This window comes from Hypanus sabinus, chromosome 22 (genome assembly GCF_030144855.1).
Source record: "Hypanus sabinus isolate sHypSab1 chromosome 22, sHypSab1.hap1, whole genome shotgun sequence".
NCBI lineage: Eukaryota > Metazoa > Chordata > Chondrichthyes > Myliobatiformes > Dasyatidae > Hypanus > Hypanus sabinus.
This window is the reverse complement of record NC_082727.1, coordinates 10,786,743-10,800,845: the sequence shown is the minus strand read 5'-3', so window position 1 is coordinate 10,800,845 and position 14,103 is coordinate 10,786,743. Positions and strand designations below refer to the sequence as shown.

The window sequence follows — 14,103 nt, the reverse complement described above, 5'->3', positions numbered from 1 at the left end:
CTTAAAGCACAAAAGGCTCTTTTGAGGATTGACAGGACTGAAGCGGAGATTCTGGAACCAGGAGACTTGCTCTCCAAATAAAGACATTTCCTCAATCAGATCAGAAGCAATTTCTTTGCCCAGAGAGTACTGCATCTTTGGACTACTCTGCCCAAGAGGATGTGGAGGTTCAGTCCTTGAGGATATCCAAGACAGGGACTGAAGGTTTTTGAACATTAAGGGAATCAAGGAACACAGGGCAATGGAGGAGAGTGGGTCTTAGGGAACAGATCTTACTGAGAGTGTGATCTCACTGAATGGCAGTGCTGTCTCAAAGGATAAAATGACCAACTCCTGCTCTGATTATTTATGACTCAAACTTCCTTTTTAGCTGAAAAGAAGTGCTTTAAGAACACATTGTACTAAACAACTCAAAGTTCATATCCTGTCGATTACCATTTCTCTTTCCAGACCTGGAGTGATTCCATTGCCTCAACCCAATTCGTTAGCTACTTGTTACATTAGCCTCACAGTAGTGAGCTTGGCTCCGCTCTCCCACTGAAGAGAGGCGTGCACCTCTGCTGATCGTTGTTTCATCTCTTGGTTACATAGTTTAATATCTTAAAGGAGAGATTAGTGGACCCTGCTCCCCACAACAGAGGCTTGCTCCAAACATCGAAGCTGAGCTTTATTTGTCAGATCTACATTGATATGGCAAAGCAGTGAAGTGTGTTGCTTACGTCAGGAATGTGATGAAGGTGGGGGGAGGTGGCCACCCTTCCAGTACCAACATAGAAAGCCCTCAATTTGATGAAGGATATCGGCCCAAAACGTCAGCTCTTTATTCCTCTCTATAGACGCTGCTGAACTCCTCCAGCATTTCACGTGCCCCGAACTCGCTAACAGCCAGCGGAAAGCCACGCGGGGACAGGGCAAAGCTCCATACAGACAGCAGCTGCAAGTGAACTTATCTTACAGCTGGCACTGTAAAGCGTTATGTTAAATGTGCCATCCCAAAGTAACCCAGCTGAGCCCAGAAATCATTTCCAAAATCCTTTGTGTCTTTGTCTGTCAAATTAAGTCTCTGTGCACAGGTTAAAAAAAGACAATCCCAATTCTTCATGTATACATGTTTATTCAATGCCTTAAAAGAAGATATCGATAAAGTGACATGAAATAGGAGGTTTAGATAAACCCTGCATAACCTGGAAACTATAAGTATTTGAGAAAGACAAAAATGGCGACAGTTCTTGATTTTACTGATTACAAGAGTTTTTCCAAACACTAACATTCACCCTTTTCTGCAGGGACAAAGCAAAACAGAGCTCCCGTGGTCAAACATCTATGGACCATCACCACACAGTTAAAATACAGCCAAACCTCGTTACAACAAACCTTCCATTACATTGAGCTTTTCCCAGGTCCCCAGCTGAAGCTCCATTTCATTTTTAATTTAAAAAAAAATCAAGGAATTCAATCCCTTGATAAAATAAACTTTGCTATAACATGCAGACCGCAGATCCATTGGCACCATTTGTAACGAATCCGTTTTCGTTTTGCACGATAATAACCGTCCTTACCACTCATAGGGTATTCTACTGCCACCAACGCTGCCCAAAAAAAAAAGAAAAGAAAGGTAACAGAATTTCAAAATGGGGCTGTGGAGCATTTTCCCCAGCAGTCGATGGTAAAGGAATGAAACCAGAATTGGAGCTCAAACCTTGGCAAAGCACGGCAGCTCCCATCCTCCCGCCTGACAAAACCACCACGGGTTAGTAATAATGAGGTTCCACTGTCATCGCCCATTTGACACAACAGGCCCAAAAAAATGTTTGTTTGACTAAGAGATCATCAACATCTTGAGCATGATTGTAAATTTCCCCTCTATCCCCATCAGTTTCTAGAAATAAAACAATATTCCCAATTCTCCAGTTTTTTTCCCCTACAGAATACTGATTTAGAAATGTTCATGTTATGCATTAAGCATACTCCTAATTATTTATCAATATATAGTTTACAGGACTTCATTTGCCAAACCCAAAATAATCTGCCTTTCTTCTAGCTGGTCAGGAACCCAGCCTGACCAGTCTCTCATTCTGCTTTGTAGTAGTCCCATTGTGACATTTTTTTTTAAAAACTATGATTAAAGTGACAGGCAAATCTGCCATGCTTAATTAGGGTGTAGTTTCCACATCCAGGAAGCCAGAGTCACACCTTGAACATTTTAGAAAAAAATACTTTCTTCTTTGATGTCTTTTTCCATGAGTGAGTCCATACTCAAAGGGGTTATTGTAAAAGAGCACTGGGTAGCTATGGAAATCAACGATTGAAATGTCCTGCCTGCCAACCAGCCAGAGACAACCTTCCAGTCAGCATGGCGTTACCTCATGACGACTTCCAGTGTCAGGGTCCCACAGATCACCCTTATTCAACAGGTCAGACAAACGCTGCCAATGCCCCCAGCGCAGTTTGTGCTTCACTGTCAAATGGTACCTCTGCTTATTGCTGCTAATTATTATACCAGAGCACTGTATGATTAACTAATATTAAATGCCTCTGCAAAAAAAGTGCTAAGAGTTTTCATATAAAAATTCTGTTATGGTTGTGGCACTCCTGGACCGAACGACCAACAAAGGAAGCCATTTAATACAGAACATGGTTCCATTCATGAATGGATTACTAAAACCAGCACTGGAATTCAATTGCACAAAAAGTTTACATCATGTGCGGAATGTATTTTCTAACTTTTTTTTAAAGCAAATGATCTGAAATTAACATTTACAGAAAGAAAAATTAAAAAGGAAAATGAACACTGTTCAAAATGTATGATAGACAGAATTGAGAAGATTAGCTTGCGGTGTAGTGTTCAGTGAAGGATTGGCCATGTACCCTGCAGTTATCTTGCCTGCAGTGTTGTTATGAGATGCTGATCCCATTCCGTACGATATAAGAGACTGAGGTACCGAGGGGGCAGGTGGAAGAGCGTGTGCATATTCCTGCGACGTCACAGACCAAGGGAACGTACCCGATCTGCTGTAGGGCTGGTGTCCATTGTGGTTCGAAACAGAAGGCACGCCAGAACAGAAACAGTTATCCACAGAGCACACGAGGATCTTGCGACCACCGTAGCCAACCGATTGGGAAAGTACAGACTGCTGGGAGGGCGTGCCGTTGGGATAGTGAGTTGTACTGAAGACTGAGCCCGTATGGACAGGCTGTGGACCACTGGTCAGTCCCACAATATGTTGGGAAGAACTACAGGGCACAAGGGACTGTGTTGACTGGCCCTCTACAACAGACCCACCCTGGCCCATAAACTGGCCGGCAACATTTCCAGCGGTCACTTCCAGGAAGCCATTGTCCACACCGGAGGTCGTGGCCATAGGGAAAGCAGTGGAGTGCTTGCGTTTTTCGCCAGCTGTACTGGAAATGTTGCAGGTGTACGCAGGAATGCTCTGCAGAAACGGTACAGGAGTGCTGATTGTTCCTGTTAAAGCACACAAAAAAGAGACAGGTTACAGAGGAACTGAAAATTGAGACAAACAAATGCCCATTCAATCATTTAGTTTAATCATTCTGTTTTTGTGGATGTCTGCGAAGAACAAGAATTTCAGGATGTATATTGTATACATTTCTCTGATATTAAATGGAACTATTGACCTCATGAAGGACCATCACCACCCTGGACATTGCCTCTTCTTATAACTACAGATAATGAGGAGGTACAGGAGCCTGAAGACACACATTAAATGTTTTAGGAACAGTTTCTTCCCTACTGCCATCAGATTTCCAAATGGACCATGAATCCATGGACACTACCTCGCTATTTTGATCTCTTTTTGCATTACTTAATTTATTATATATTCTTATTGCAAATTATAGTAATTTTAATGTAATTTAATACTGCTGGTACAAAACAAGAGATTTCACGACATAGGTCCGTGATTATAAACCTGATTCGGATTCAGATTCTGATTCATAGAGTGTTGATCGTGAATCAGAAACACCACCGAGAGATTTATAAATCTCTCGGCACATCAAACCCTCAATTTACTAAAGACCTCTAGGTGCCTTTGTAAATGCAGGTGCTCCCTTGCCCTTTCCTATTTGCTGCCGTGACAAACACTTTAAGACGTTATGTGATGCAGATCAGGTCCTCAACTTCAGTACAGAAGTGAAACAAGTTATCAGGTAACAATAACCAGTCAAGCCACTGCATCTCAGTATGTGACAGAAATAAACCAACTTGCCAAATTAACTAGCATGCACATAACTTTTAATGCTCAATACTTTGACTCAGATTTTAAATTATGTAGCGCATAAGACAGCTGCTTCACTATCAGGAATGTGGGATGACTCAGGGGACAGCCCACTTTTAAAAAATGTGCTATATACAGGAACAGGGATGTTTGCAGGATCCTCGTTACCATCAGTGGAAAGCCAGTCTATATTCAGGGATGGAATCGAATTTGTCATCTGCTATAAAATCAAACCCCTACCATCCCCTACAGCAGAAAAAAAATTCTGATTAGAATTCACCATGATCAAATTACTTTTAAAAGTAGAAGAATCTGAAATGACTTCGTATCACAAGGATACTTACAAACCAACCGTACAACTTCTCATGCTTTTGTTAATTCTCTGAAGATTTTGACAGCAGAGGTATGACTGCATTTAATGCTTTCTCTGCCTGACCAAAGAGCTGGTGGTGACCATTTTCATAACAGCGCTCAAGGTTATAATGAAAAGTCCTGATGAAGGGCCTCGGCCCAAAATATTGACTCTTTATTCCTCTCCACAGATGCTGCATGAGCTGCTGGGGTCCTCCAGCATTTTGAGTGTGTTACTCTGGATTTCCAGCATCTGCAGAATGGCTTGTGTTCAAGGTTAAAACTCATATGCAAATTGCTAATAATTAACCAGGTTGGACCAAATTCATTGATAACTATGAGTGAATTAGGTTTTTGTTGTCCGCCAACCCGCAGATTTCATGTTCAGCTTTCCTGCTGTTAGCTAAAACTGAACAGAATTATTAACTTCGTTTTTTAAAGTAACTACTGTGAATGCCTGCAAGAAAATGCATCTCAGAGTTGTATATGGTGACAAATATGCATTTTGATAATAAGTTTACTTTGAACTTTGACCTAGTGAAACCAAATTCTCATCTCCCAGTTGTGAATCCAGTACTAGACCAGCATGCATCACAATGTGGAATGCTGGGGAAGAATTTTAAATGTACACAAATAGAAAATCTATGCTTGGGTTAATTGATGAAATGAAAGGCCTAAGTAGTACTCTTCAGTACTGATCATTACAGGTACAAGATTGAAAAACAAGGTGTTTGACGTTGGAAAGGAAAAAAAATAAGTTAAAAAAAAATATGCTGTATAGCTACTTCTCTCATGGATGCCCCTGTTAAAATCTATGATTTCAAAATAGTTCAAACAGTTGAATACTTCCTAATTGTTGAATACCAAATATTGCTTCATATGGATGTAGTTTTCATTCAAATATAATGTTTATCGATGTTAAGAAGCTGAGAAAAGGGAGTGAATTGAACATTTTTTTTTACTATTAATGAGGCCAAGGTTTTAGATTTTGACAGGATTAATTTATCAGGATGAAACAGATCGAAGTTACAGAACGGCCAAAACTGTATTTGGATAAAACTGTGGATGAAATTTAAGAGAATAAAAATAAATTGGCTCAATAAAACACTGCAGTGTACCCCTGAGGGCCAAAGTCTTTATTTAGCATGAAACAAAACATGACAGGAAGAATGTGGAAACTTTAGAGTAGGTGCAGAGGAGATTTACCAGGACACTGCCTGGAATAGGCTGAGTGAGCTGGAGCTTCTCTCTTTGGAGCGAAGGTAACTTGATAGGAGTGTACAACATAATGAGATACACAGACACAGATAGAGTGGACTGCCAGAGACTTTATCCTAGGACGGAATATAGCTGATATGAAAGGGCCTAACTTTAAGGTATTTGGAGGAAAGTATGGGAGGAGGGTGTGGAGATGTCAGAGGTGGGGTTTTTTGTGGAATGTGCTGCCAGGGGCGGTGGTAGAGGCAGACACTATGTGCATACCTAAGAGACTCTTAGAAAGGCACGTGGATGAAAGCAAAAATGGAGGGCTATGTGGGAGGGAAGGAGATTGATCTTGGAGTAGGTTAAAGATTGTGGGCCGAAGGCCTGCACTCTGCTGCACTGCGCTATGTTCTGTAAGAGGAAGGTGAGATGATAAAACCTAAATAACAGAAGGCAGATCCAAAGGACTGGGAGAAAAATAGAAAGGAAAAGTGCGCATGTTGTAATAAGGAAATTTTAGCATGAGGAATTAAAAATACTTCTTGAGGATTATTGTGTACAGTTCTGGTCACTGAATTATAGGAAAGATGTCAACAACATAGAGAGAGTACAGAGAAGATTTACTAGAATGTTACCTGGGTTTCAGCACCTAAGTTACAGAGAAAGATTGAACAAGTTAGGTCTTTATTCTTTGGAGCGTAGAAGGTTGAGGGGGGACTTGATGGAGGTATTTAACATTATGAGGGGGATAGATAGAGTTGACGTGGATAGGCTTTTTCCATTGAGAATAGGGGAGATTCAAACAAGAGGACATGAGTTGAGAGTTAAGGGGCAAAAGTTTAGGGGTAACACAAGGGGCAATTTCTTTACTCAGAGAGTGGTAGCTGTGTGGAACGAGCTTCCAGTAGAAGTGGTAGAGGCAGGTTCAATATTGTCATTTAAAGTAAAATTGGATAGGTATATGGACAGGAAAGGAATGGAGGGTTATGGGCTGAGTGCAGGTAGGTGGGACTAGGTGAGAGTAAGCATTCGGCACGGACTAGAAGGGCCAAGATGGGCTGTTTCCGTGCTGTAATTGTTATATGTTATACGGTTATATCTTCAGGGGCAATGTGGATCTTCCAAGAACAGATGAAGGCGACATTTATTTATTTATTTATTTAGAGATACAACTGTAGCCTGCCCACCCTTTTGAGCACCGCCACGCAGCAATCCCCAATTTAACCCGAGCCTAGTCACGACAATTTAGAATGACCAATTAACCTAATATGAACAGGTATGTCTTTGTACTATGGAAGATAAAGGGAGCAGCCGGACAATACCCACGCGCTCCAAGGGAAGGATCTGCAGACTCCTTACAGAGGATGCTGGGGATCGAACTCTGACGCCCTGAACTTGAATAGCATTCTGCTAACCGCTACACTTCCATAGTGCTCAAAATTGGAAATGTAAAAAGGGAATTGGCAAACTTGGTGAATTCCTCTCCAATAGCTTTTCCAGCAGAGGAAGCATATATTTAACATTCCAGGGAGACTAGAACTCAGGAATCTTAATATAAGCACATAAATAATATTGGAAAATTTAATAGCACTAAATACATACAAATCCCCTGAATCTAATTGTTTCCACCTCAGGTTTTTCAAGGCAAAGTTGAATGGAAATTACAGATGTTTTAACCGTCAGGAATCGCATATTTAAACTGGAAATCTCCTTTTTTTTAAAGACATTGAGAGAATGAAACTGGAGATTATTTGTCATATTGATCTGAAACCATAGAACATTATGAGAATCTATAATTAAAGCCACAAAATGGATACTTAGAGGAATTAAGGGAGCAAATACAGACCATTAAAGCGCAGGTTTTATCCAGATAAGTTAACTGAACTGGAAACTGAAGTTCATGGAATGTCAATACACAAGTATGTGGAATTCCAGAGTATCCCACATAAGAGTATTAGTGAAATTTGAAACTCTTGGATAGCAGACTAGTTGAATAATTAAAATAGGGATAATTCTAAACTGGAAGTGGCTGATGGTAACCCACACTCATTTGCTCTGTTATGACAACACTCACTTTATTCATTAGTTTTTACATGTAAAGTGTTCATACCCAAGTTTGTCCATGACACAAAGATTAGTGACACAGTAAGAAGTGAAGATGGGAGTTTAAAATTACATAGTGACATTGATAGATTAAATAACTGGGCAAAATAGTGATGGATGGGTTTCAGTGCAGGTAAGTGAGAGGTCATCTATTCTGAAGCACAGAAAAACACATCACAGTATATGTTAAAAGAAGGATCTAGGAGAGTTAGGATCCATGAATCATAAAATGTTCTCAGCTACACAATCTAAATTAAAAATTGATATTTTGAAGGCTAGACCATGTAGATGAGACACACACAGCCTTGGAAGGACACAGTTATCCGTATAGCTTAGAAAATGGAGAGGAGGGAAGGTCAGATTCACTAGCATAGAGACTAGGCTCTCTGTTAAATAGAGGAGAGATCACAAAGTAATAATCGCCTGGTCTGCAGAAGATTAAGACATAGCATATTTGATGGTTTTAAATTTTGAAAAGAATAAGTAGGGTTAAGAGAGAATAATTTTCCATTGGCTGGCAATTCGGAACCACTTTAAGAGAGTGTGGCGGAATTTGTAACATCGTGAAACAAAAGCGTTAAACACTGCTTCCATTAATAACTAAATCAGCGACAGAGGTTTTGCCAGGAAAGGGTATTAAGGGATCAAGATTCAAAATTATTCCTTAAATGAGGAAAGAGACCAAGCATGGCCTCTCACATCCCTACAGACACAAGAAAGTACCTGTCCAAATGCTCCCAGTTTTTGCCAAAAGATACAGTGCCTTGCAAAAGTATTCAGGGATGGTGTGACCTGGCAGACATGCAGTATTAGATTTCTGCCTCACACATCGCTAAAAGCAAAGCATATCCTTTCCTCTGGATACTTTGCAAAGTGTCACTTAGTGGGTTTTGTAGTCGGATGAGACTAAAGTGGGACTTTTTTGCCTCAACGCTAAGCAGTACATGCGGCATAAAACTAAAATGGTGCATCAGCCAGATAGCACCATCCCTGCTGTAAGGCATGCTGGGGTTAGCGTCATGCTTACGGGGATGCTTCTCAGCAGCAAGGACTGGAAATCTGGTCAGGATTGATAGGAAGGTGAATGCTGCTAAATACAGAGAGATCCTAGATAAAAACCTGCTAGCCTCTGCCAGAAAGCTTAAACTGGGGAGGAGGTTCATCTTTCAACAGGACAATGACATGAAGCACACTGCCAGAGCAACCATGGAGTGGCTTCAAAATGAAGAAACTGATGTCCTTGAGGGGCCCTGTCAGAGTACTGATCTTAACCCAATCAAACATCTCTGGCAAAATCTCAACGTTGCTGTCCACCACCACTCCCCAACGGATCTGGCACAGCTTGAGCGATTTTGGGTAAATCTTGCTCTACTATGTTGTGCAAATAGAGACTTATCCAAAAAGACTACTGGATGTAACAGCTGCGAGAAGTGGTTTAATTCAGTACTGAGTAGAAGGGGATGAATATTTTTAAACTGTGGACATCTCAGTTTTTGAATTTTTGATTCTTCTTTCTTAACCGCTTTCCCTATTTTTTGGCTCTACTGCAGAAAAAGGAGCACGTGATTCACAAATAAAAATACTCAGTTAAATTGAAAAAAATCCCTGGCTGTTATGTGAGCAAAGGCTTTGGGGCTGAGTACTTCTACACGACACACCAACCTGTACTGCAGTCTAAATATGACCAAAGTATATTTCACTTTTAAACACCAGTGGTTAACTCTTGGTGCAATTATTTTTAAATAGGGTATTATTACCTTCAAGCAGCTTTCTGATGTGCTTCTCCTTCTTACCGATTTCACTCAAGAAAGGCTTTGGCTGGAGGTGACCAAACTTGGGAGGTGGCAACCCATTTCCAGTACATGCCTGAGTCCTTTAAAAAATACATGTTATAGACAAGAAAATAATGTGCTCTGTTCACATCATGATCAAACGTTTCAAGAACTCAAGGATTACCAATTAGACAATACAATTTAGTACTGTCTGCTCACAATGTAGCCTATTTCAGGCTTCAGTGGCACAGAATGGCCATGGTTAACTAATAACCATGAACTACAGTGAGTGGCCACTCATCAGTGCAAAAATTTAATCAGCCAATCATGTGGCAGCAACTCAATGCATAAAAGCATGCCAACATGGTCAAGAAGCTCAGTTGTTGTTCAGACCAAACATCGGAATGGGGAAGAGATGTGATCTAAGTGGCTTCGACCGTGGTGTGGTTGTTGGTGTCATGCAAAGTGATAAGACTATCTCAGAAACCGCTGATCTGGGATTTTCACACACAACAGTTTCTCAAGTTTTCAGAGAATGGTATGAAGAACAACAGTGAATGGCAGTTCAGTGGGCAAAAAGCACCTCATTACTGAGAGGTCAGAGAAGAATGGTCAAACTGTGGGGTGGGGGGAGGGCTACATTACAGAACGCGTTAAGGAAAATCAGAACCCATTATTCATTGGGTAATTTGTATACAAACGATGCTAGACAGTTATTACAGATCTACTCTCAATAATCCGCCACTGTGGACATTAATATTATTAATACAGGATGGACTTACAGATGAAGGTAACACAATACAAAACTAACAACCCTGGTGTTTTGCAAAGCAGTCCTAAACTTCTGTAATGTCAAATAGAGATTGAACACACACTTCATCAAATTGTCATCAGCAAAATTAATTTATTTTAATATATTAGATTGAAGTTAATAATGGCTTTGTTAATGTAAGGTCATCTCTTTCCAGTCTACCTGCTCTCTCATGAGTTAATGAATTGGTCAACACTAAATCATTTCTGTACAATAATTATTTCTCATGCACACATTTTCTACTTAACAATAAATGGAGTAAAATCTTATTTGCTGTGGTCTTGTTTTTTTCCACCTTTTCATTTAAAGCTCTCACATCCCCATTGATAATGAGAACAGTGTTTAATAGCATTTTCCTGCTAGCTGTATTGTGATACAGTTCCTCATTCAGAGGAACTATTATATACAAAACAACTATTTTTCTGCTTCATAAACTTCCCTAAATTTGACAGCAATGACCATCATTTTTCAAAAAGTCATTTTATGGGATAATCCAGGCAAGTGGAGAATATTCATCACATTCCTGTCTTGTGCCTTGTAGATGTTGGGATTCCTGTCAGCAATCAGTGTAAGGTACCCAGCCTCTGACCTGGTCTCGTATTCTCTATACTTCCATGGCTGGCCCTATCAAATTGTACAACACAACAAACACATCAACCCATTATCTCTGCACCATGATGCCAATCTAAACTGCACCTAATCCACGCCCTTCAGTTCAAAGCCTTTCCTTCTATGTATCTAAACACCTCAAACTCTTCTCTCATAACAGCCTCCACCACTTACCCTGGCAATGTGTTCCAGGCAAAACAAAAATTTCCCCACAAATCTCCTTTAAACCCACCCCCTCACCTAAAAGCTGTCCCCTACAGTATTTGATAGTTCCATCCTGGGATAAAGGCTACTTATCCTGTCTATATCTCTTATAATTTTAATGTACTAAATTATCCCTCAGCTTTTGTTGCTCCAGATATAACTATCCAAGTTGTCCTAAGCACCTTCTCCAAACCAGACGACATCCTGGTGAACCTCTTTTGTAACCTCTCCAGTGGCTGCACATCCTTCCCGAACTGCTTTCAATACTCCAAATGTGGCTTGACTAAAATGTTATACAGCTGCTAACTTTTGATCAAAATGACCATAACTTGAAAAACAAAGAAAAATTAGAACTGGATGTCAACATCCACCCTTCACCATTCCCCATTCCCTTTTCCCCCTCTCACCTTATCTCCTTACCTGCCCATTGCCTCCCTCTGGTGCTCCTCCCCTCTTTTTCTGTCTTCTATGGCCTTCTGTTCTCTCCTATCGGACTCCTCCTTCTCCAGCTCTGTATCTCTTTCACCAATCAACTTCCCAGCTCTTTACTTCACCCCTCCTCCCTTCAGGTTTCACTTGTCACCTGATGTTTCTCTCCTCTCCCCCACCTCTCACTCCTCAGCTTTTTCTCTCCACTCCTGCTGAAGGGTCTCGGCCCAAAACATCAACTGTACTCTTTTTCACGGATACTGCCTGGCCTGCTGAGTTCCTCCAGCTAGTTGCTAGTTGTGTGTTGCTCAGATTTCCAGCCGGCCTGATCACTTCTTGCTGCTAACCTGCTGCAATTGATCTTGACTTCCTGCACCCATTGTCACAGAGGAGGAGCGAGAGTACTTTGTGTGAGCAACGTGTTTAGTTGGAACAGGTCATGCAGTAGCAGGTTAGTGATAAAGTCACAGTGACTTAATCTACGTATATCATTCAAAATTTCTAAAGGTGGCGTGATTCAAAGGTAGCACTTTAATGTTCAATTAATGGAATTAACCTCATTGTTAATAACACAATTAATTTCCCAGTTCTGCACATCATAACAATCTGATTTACAAAATAGCTTCTTTCAATACCACCTTCACGTGCAAACTCCCAAATACCTCCCACTTTTCCAAATCATGTCAGTAACTACAAGACAACATAAATGCTTACCTTTCCAGTAGAATTTTTACTGATTTCGTATTCTGAAAGAGAGCAAAATTATAAAATTACATTCTTTTTATCCATTTTCAGAATCTTGTTTTATTTTCTTCCTAACAAACTTTCTTAAAAAATAGAACTCCCACACACGAGTGGAAATAAATGTTTTTTTCAGCTATCAGTCAAAAATAGCTACTTAGATCGATTCTAGATTAGAGTCACTCGGCACTAAAGTCGATGTACTATAAACAGTGCAGCCTGAGGTATGGGGTTCGAGATATGAGAGGTGAGATTGTGCAAGAAAAACTGACAGAAATGAAGCCAGAAGGTCAGAACTTCCTGCTAGTGGTTTTCTTCTCCTGATCATCATTGTCACCTATACCCACTAGATTTATTTTTACAGAGCTGCTGGTGCTGAAAAAAACAAATGGCAACCTGATCCACAAACAGTACCTTCACTCCATCCACTGCTAAAGGCAAGATCGCTGGTGCCCATTTCGATTCAACCTCTCATTGCTGTTCCAACACATCGGTCCAGGGCCTCCTCGTACTGCCACAGTGAGGGCAAACTCAGGTTGGAGGAGCAACACTTCATATTCCAGTTGGTTAGCCTCCAACCTGATGGCATGACTTTGATTTCTTTAACTTCCATCAATTTCTTACCCTTCCCCTCCTTCTCTCTTTTTCTACTCATTCTGATTACCCCTTCTCTTCTCCCCACATAACCATCTCCTCCCCCTGGTTTCCTTCCTCCTCCTCCTCTTTCTCCATGGCCCACCATCGTATCAGATTCGGTCTTCTTCAATCCTTCACCTCTTCCACCTACCACCTCCCAGCTTCTTACTTTATTCCTGTCGAAGGGTCTCAGCCCAAAATGTTGACTGCTCGTTTCCACGGATGCTGCCCAACCTGCTTCAGTTTGTTATTTGCGTTACTTTAAATCTTCCCTCCCCCCCCACACATCTGCCAGCTTGGACTCCTGCCTCTCTCCTAACAGGGTTTCTACCCCCTTCCTTTCTAGTCCTGGTGAATGGTCTCAGCCCAAAATGTTGATTCCGTATGCCCTCAGGTAGATGCTGCTTGACTTGCTGAGTTCCTTCAGCATTCTGCGTCTACTGCCTAAGAATCCCAGCATTTGCAGAACTTCTTGTGTTTTTGATCCAAAATAGCAAGATGCTGTGGTGCAACAAGGCCTTGTAGGAGGCAATAATTGTCACGTGAGCAGCCCAAAACAAGGGAAATACTGGAAAGTCATGTCCCAGGCTTTGTTGCCTGTCAACACAATTAACTTCTTAATGTTTCTGGAGGATCAGACTCCAAAATAATTAAAAGTCAATTCAATGACACAACAATTTAAAAACTGAAACTGAAACAATTGAATGGTCAACAACCAAAAATAGCAGAGCCACAGGAGACAGCAGATGCTGGAATCTGGAGCAGCAAACAATCTGCCAGAGGAACTCAGTGGGTCAGGCAACATCTGTCAACAGTTCCTTTCCTCCCACAGATACTGCTCAACCTGCTGAGCTCCCCCAGCAGATTGTTTATTGAAACAAGAGTAGCAGTCAATCAAACCAATGACCCATTATTTACCCCTGCCTCTCGCAGCCACCATTGGCAATCTTTCTACACCAGGTCAGATCTGATACAGGCTTAGCACACACATTTTTCAGCAGAACTA

At 41.0% G+C, this 14,103-nt stretch overlaps 1 protein-coding gene across 1 annotated transcript in view; it reads right to left on the bottom strand.

Moving 5' to 3' along the window:
• Positions 1-1,094: 1,094 nt before the first annotated feature.
• LOC132379329 (E3 ubiquitin-protein ligase TRIM8-like) overlaps positions 1,095-14,103 on the bottom strand; it is a 109,026-nt gene continuing 96,017 nt past the window's right edge. Inside the window, exons 4-6 of the mRNA XM_059947045.1 lie at positions 12,435-12,466; positions 9,653-9,768; positions 1,095-3,466 (exon numbers count right to left, since the gene is read on the bottom strand). Of these exons, the coding sequence (XP_059803028.1) occupies positions 2,796-3,466; positions 9,653-9,768; positions 12,435-12,466 (819 nt within the window). The 3' untranslated portion in view covers positions 1,095-2,795. The remainder of the gene's footprint in view (positions 3,467-9,652; positions 9,769-12,434; positions 12,467-14,103) is intronic.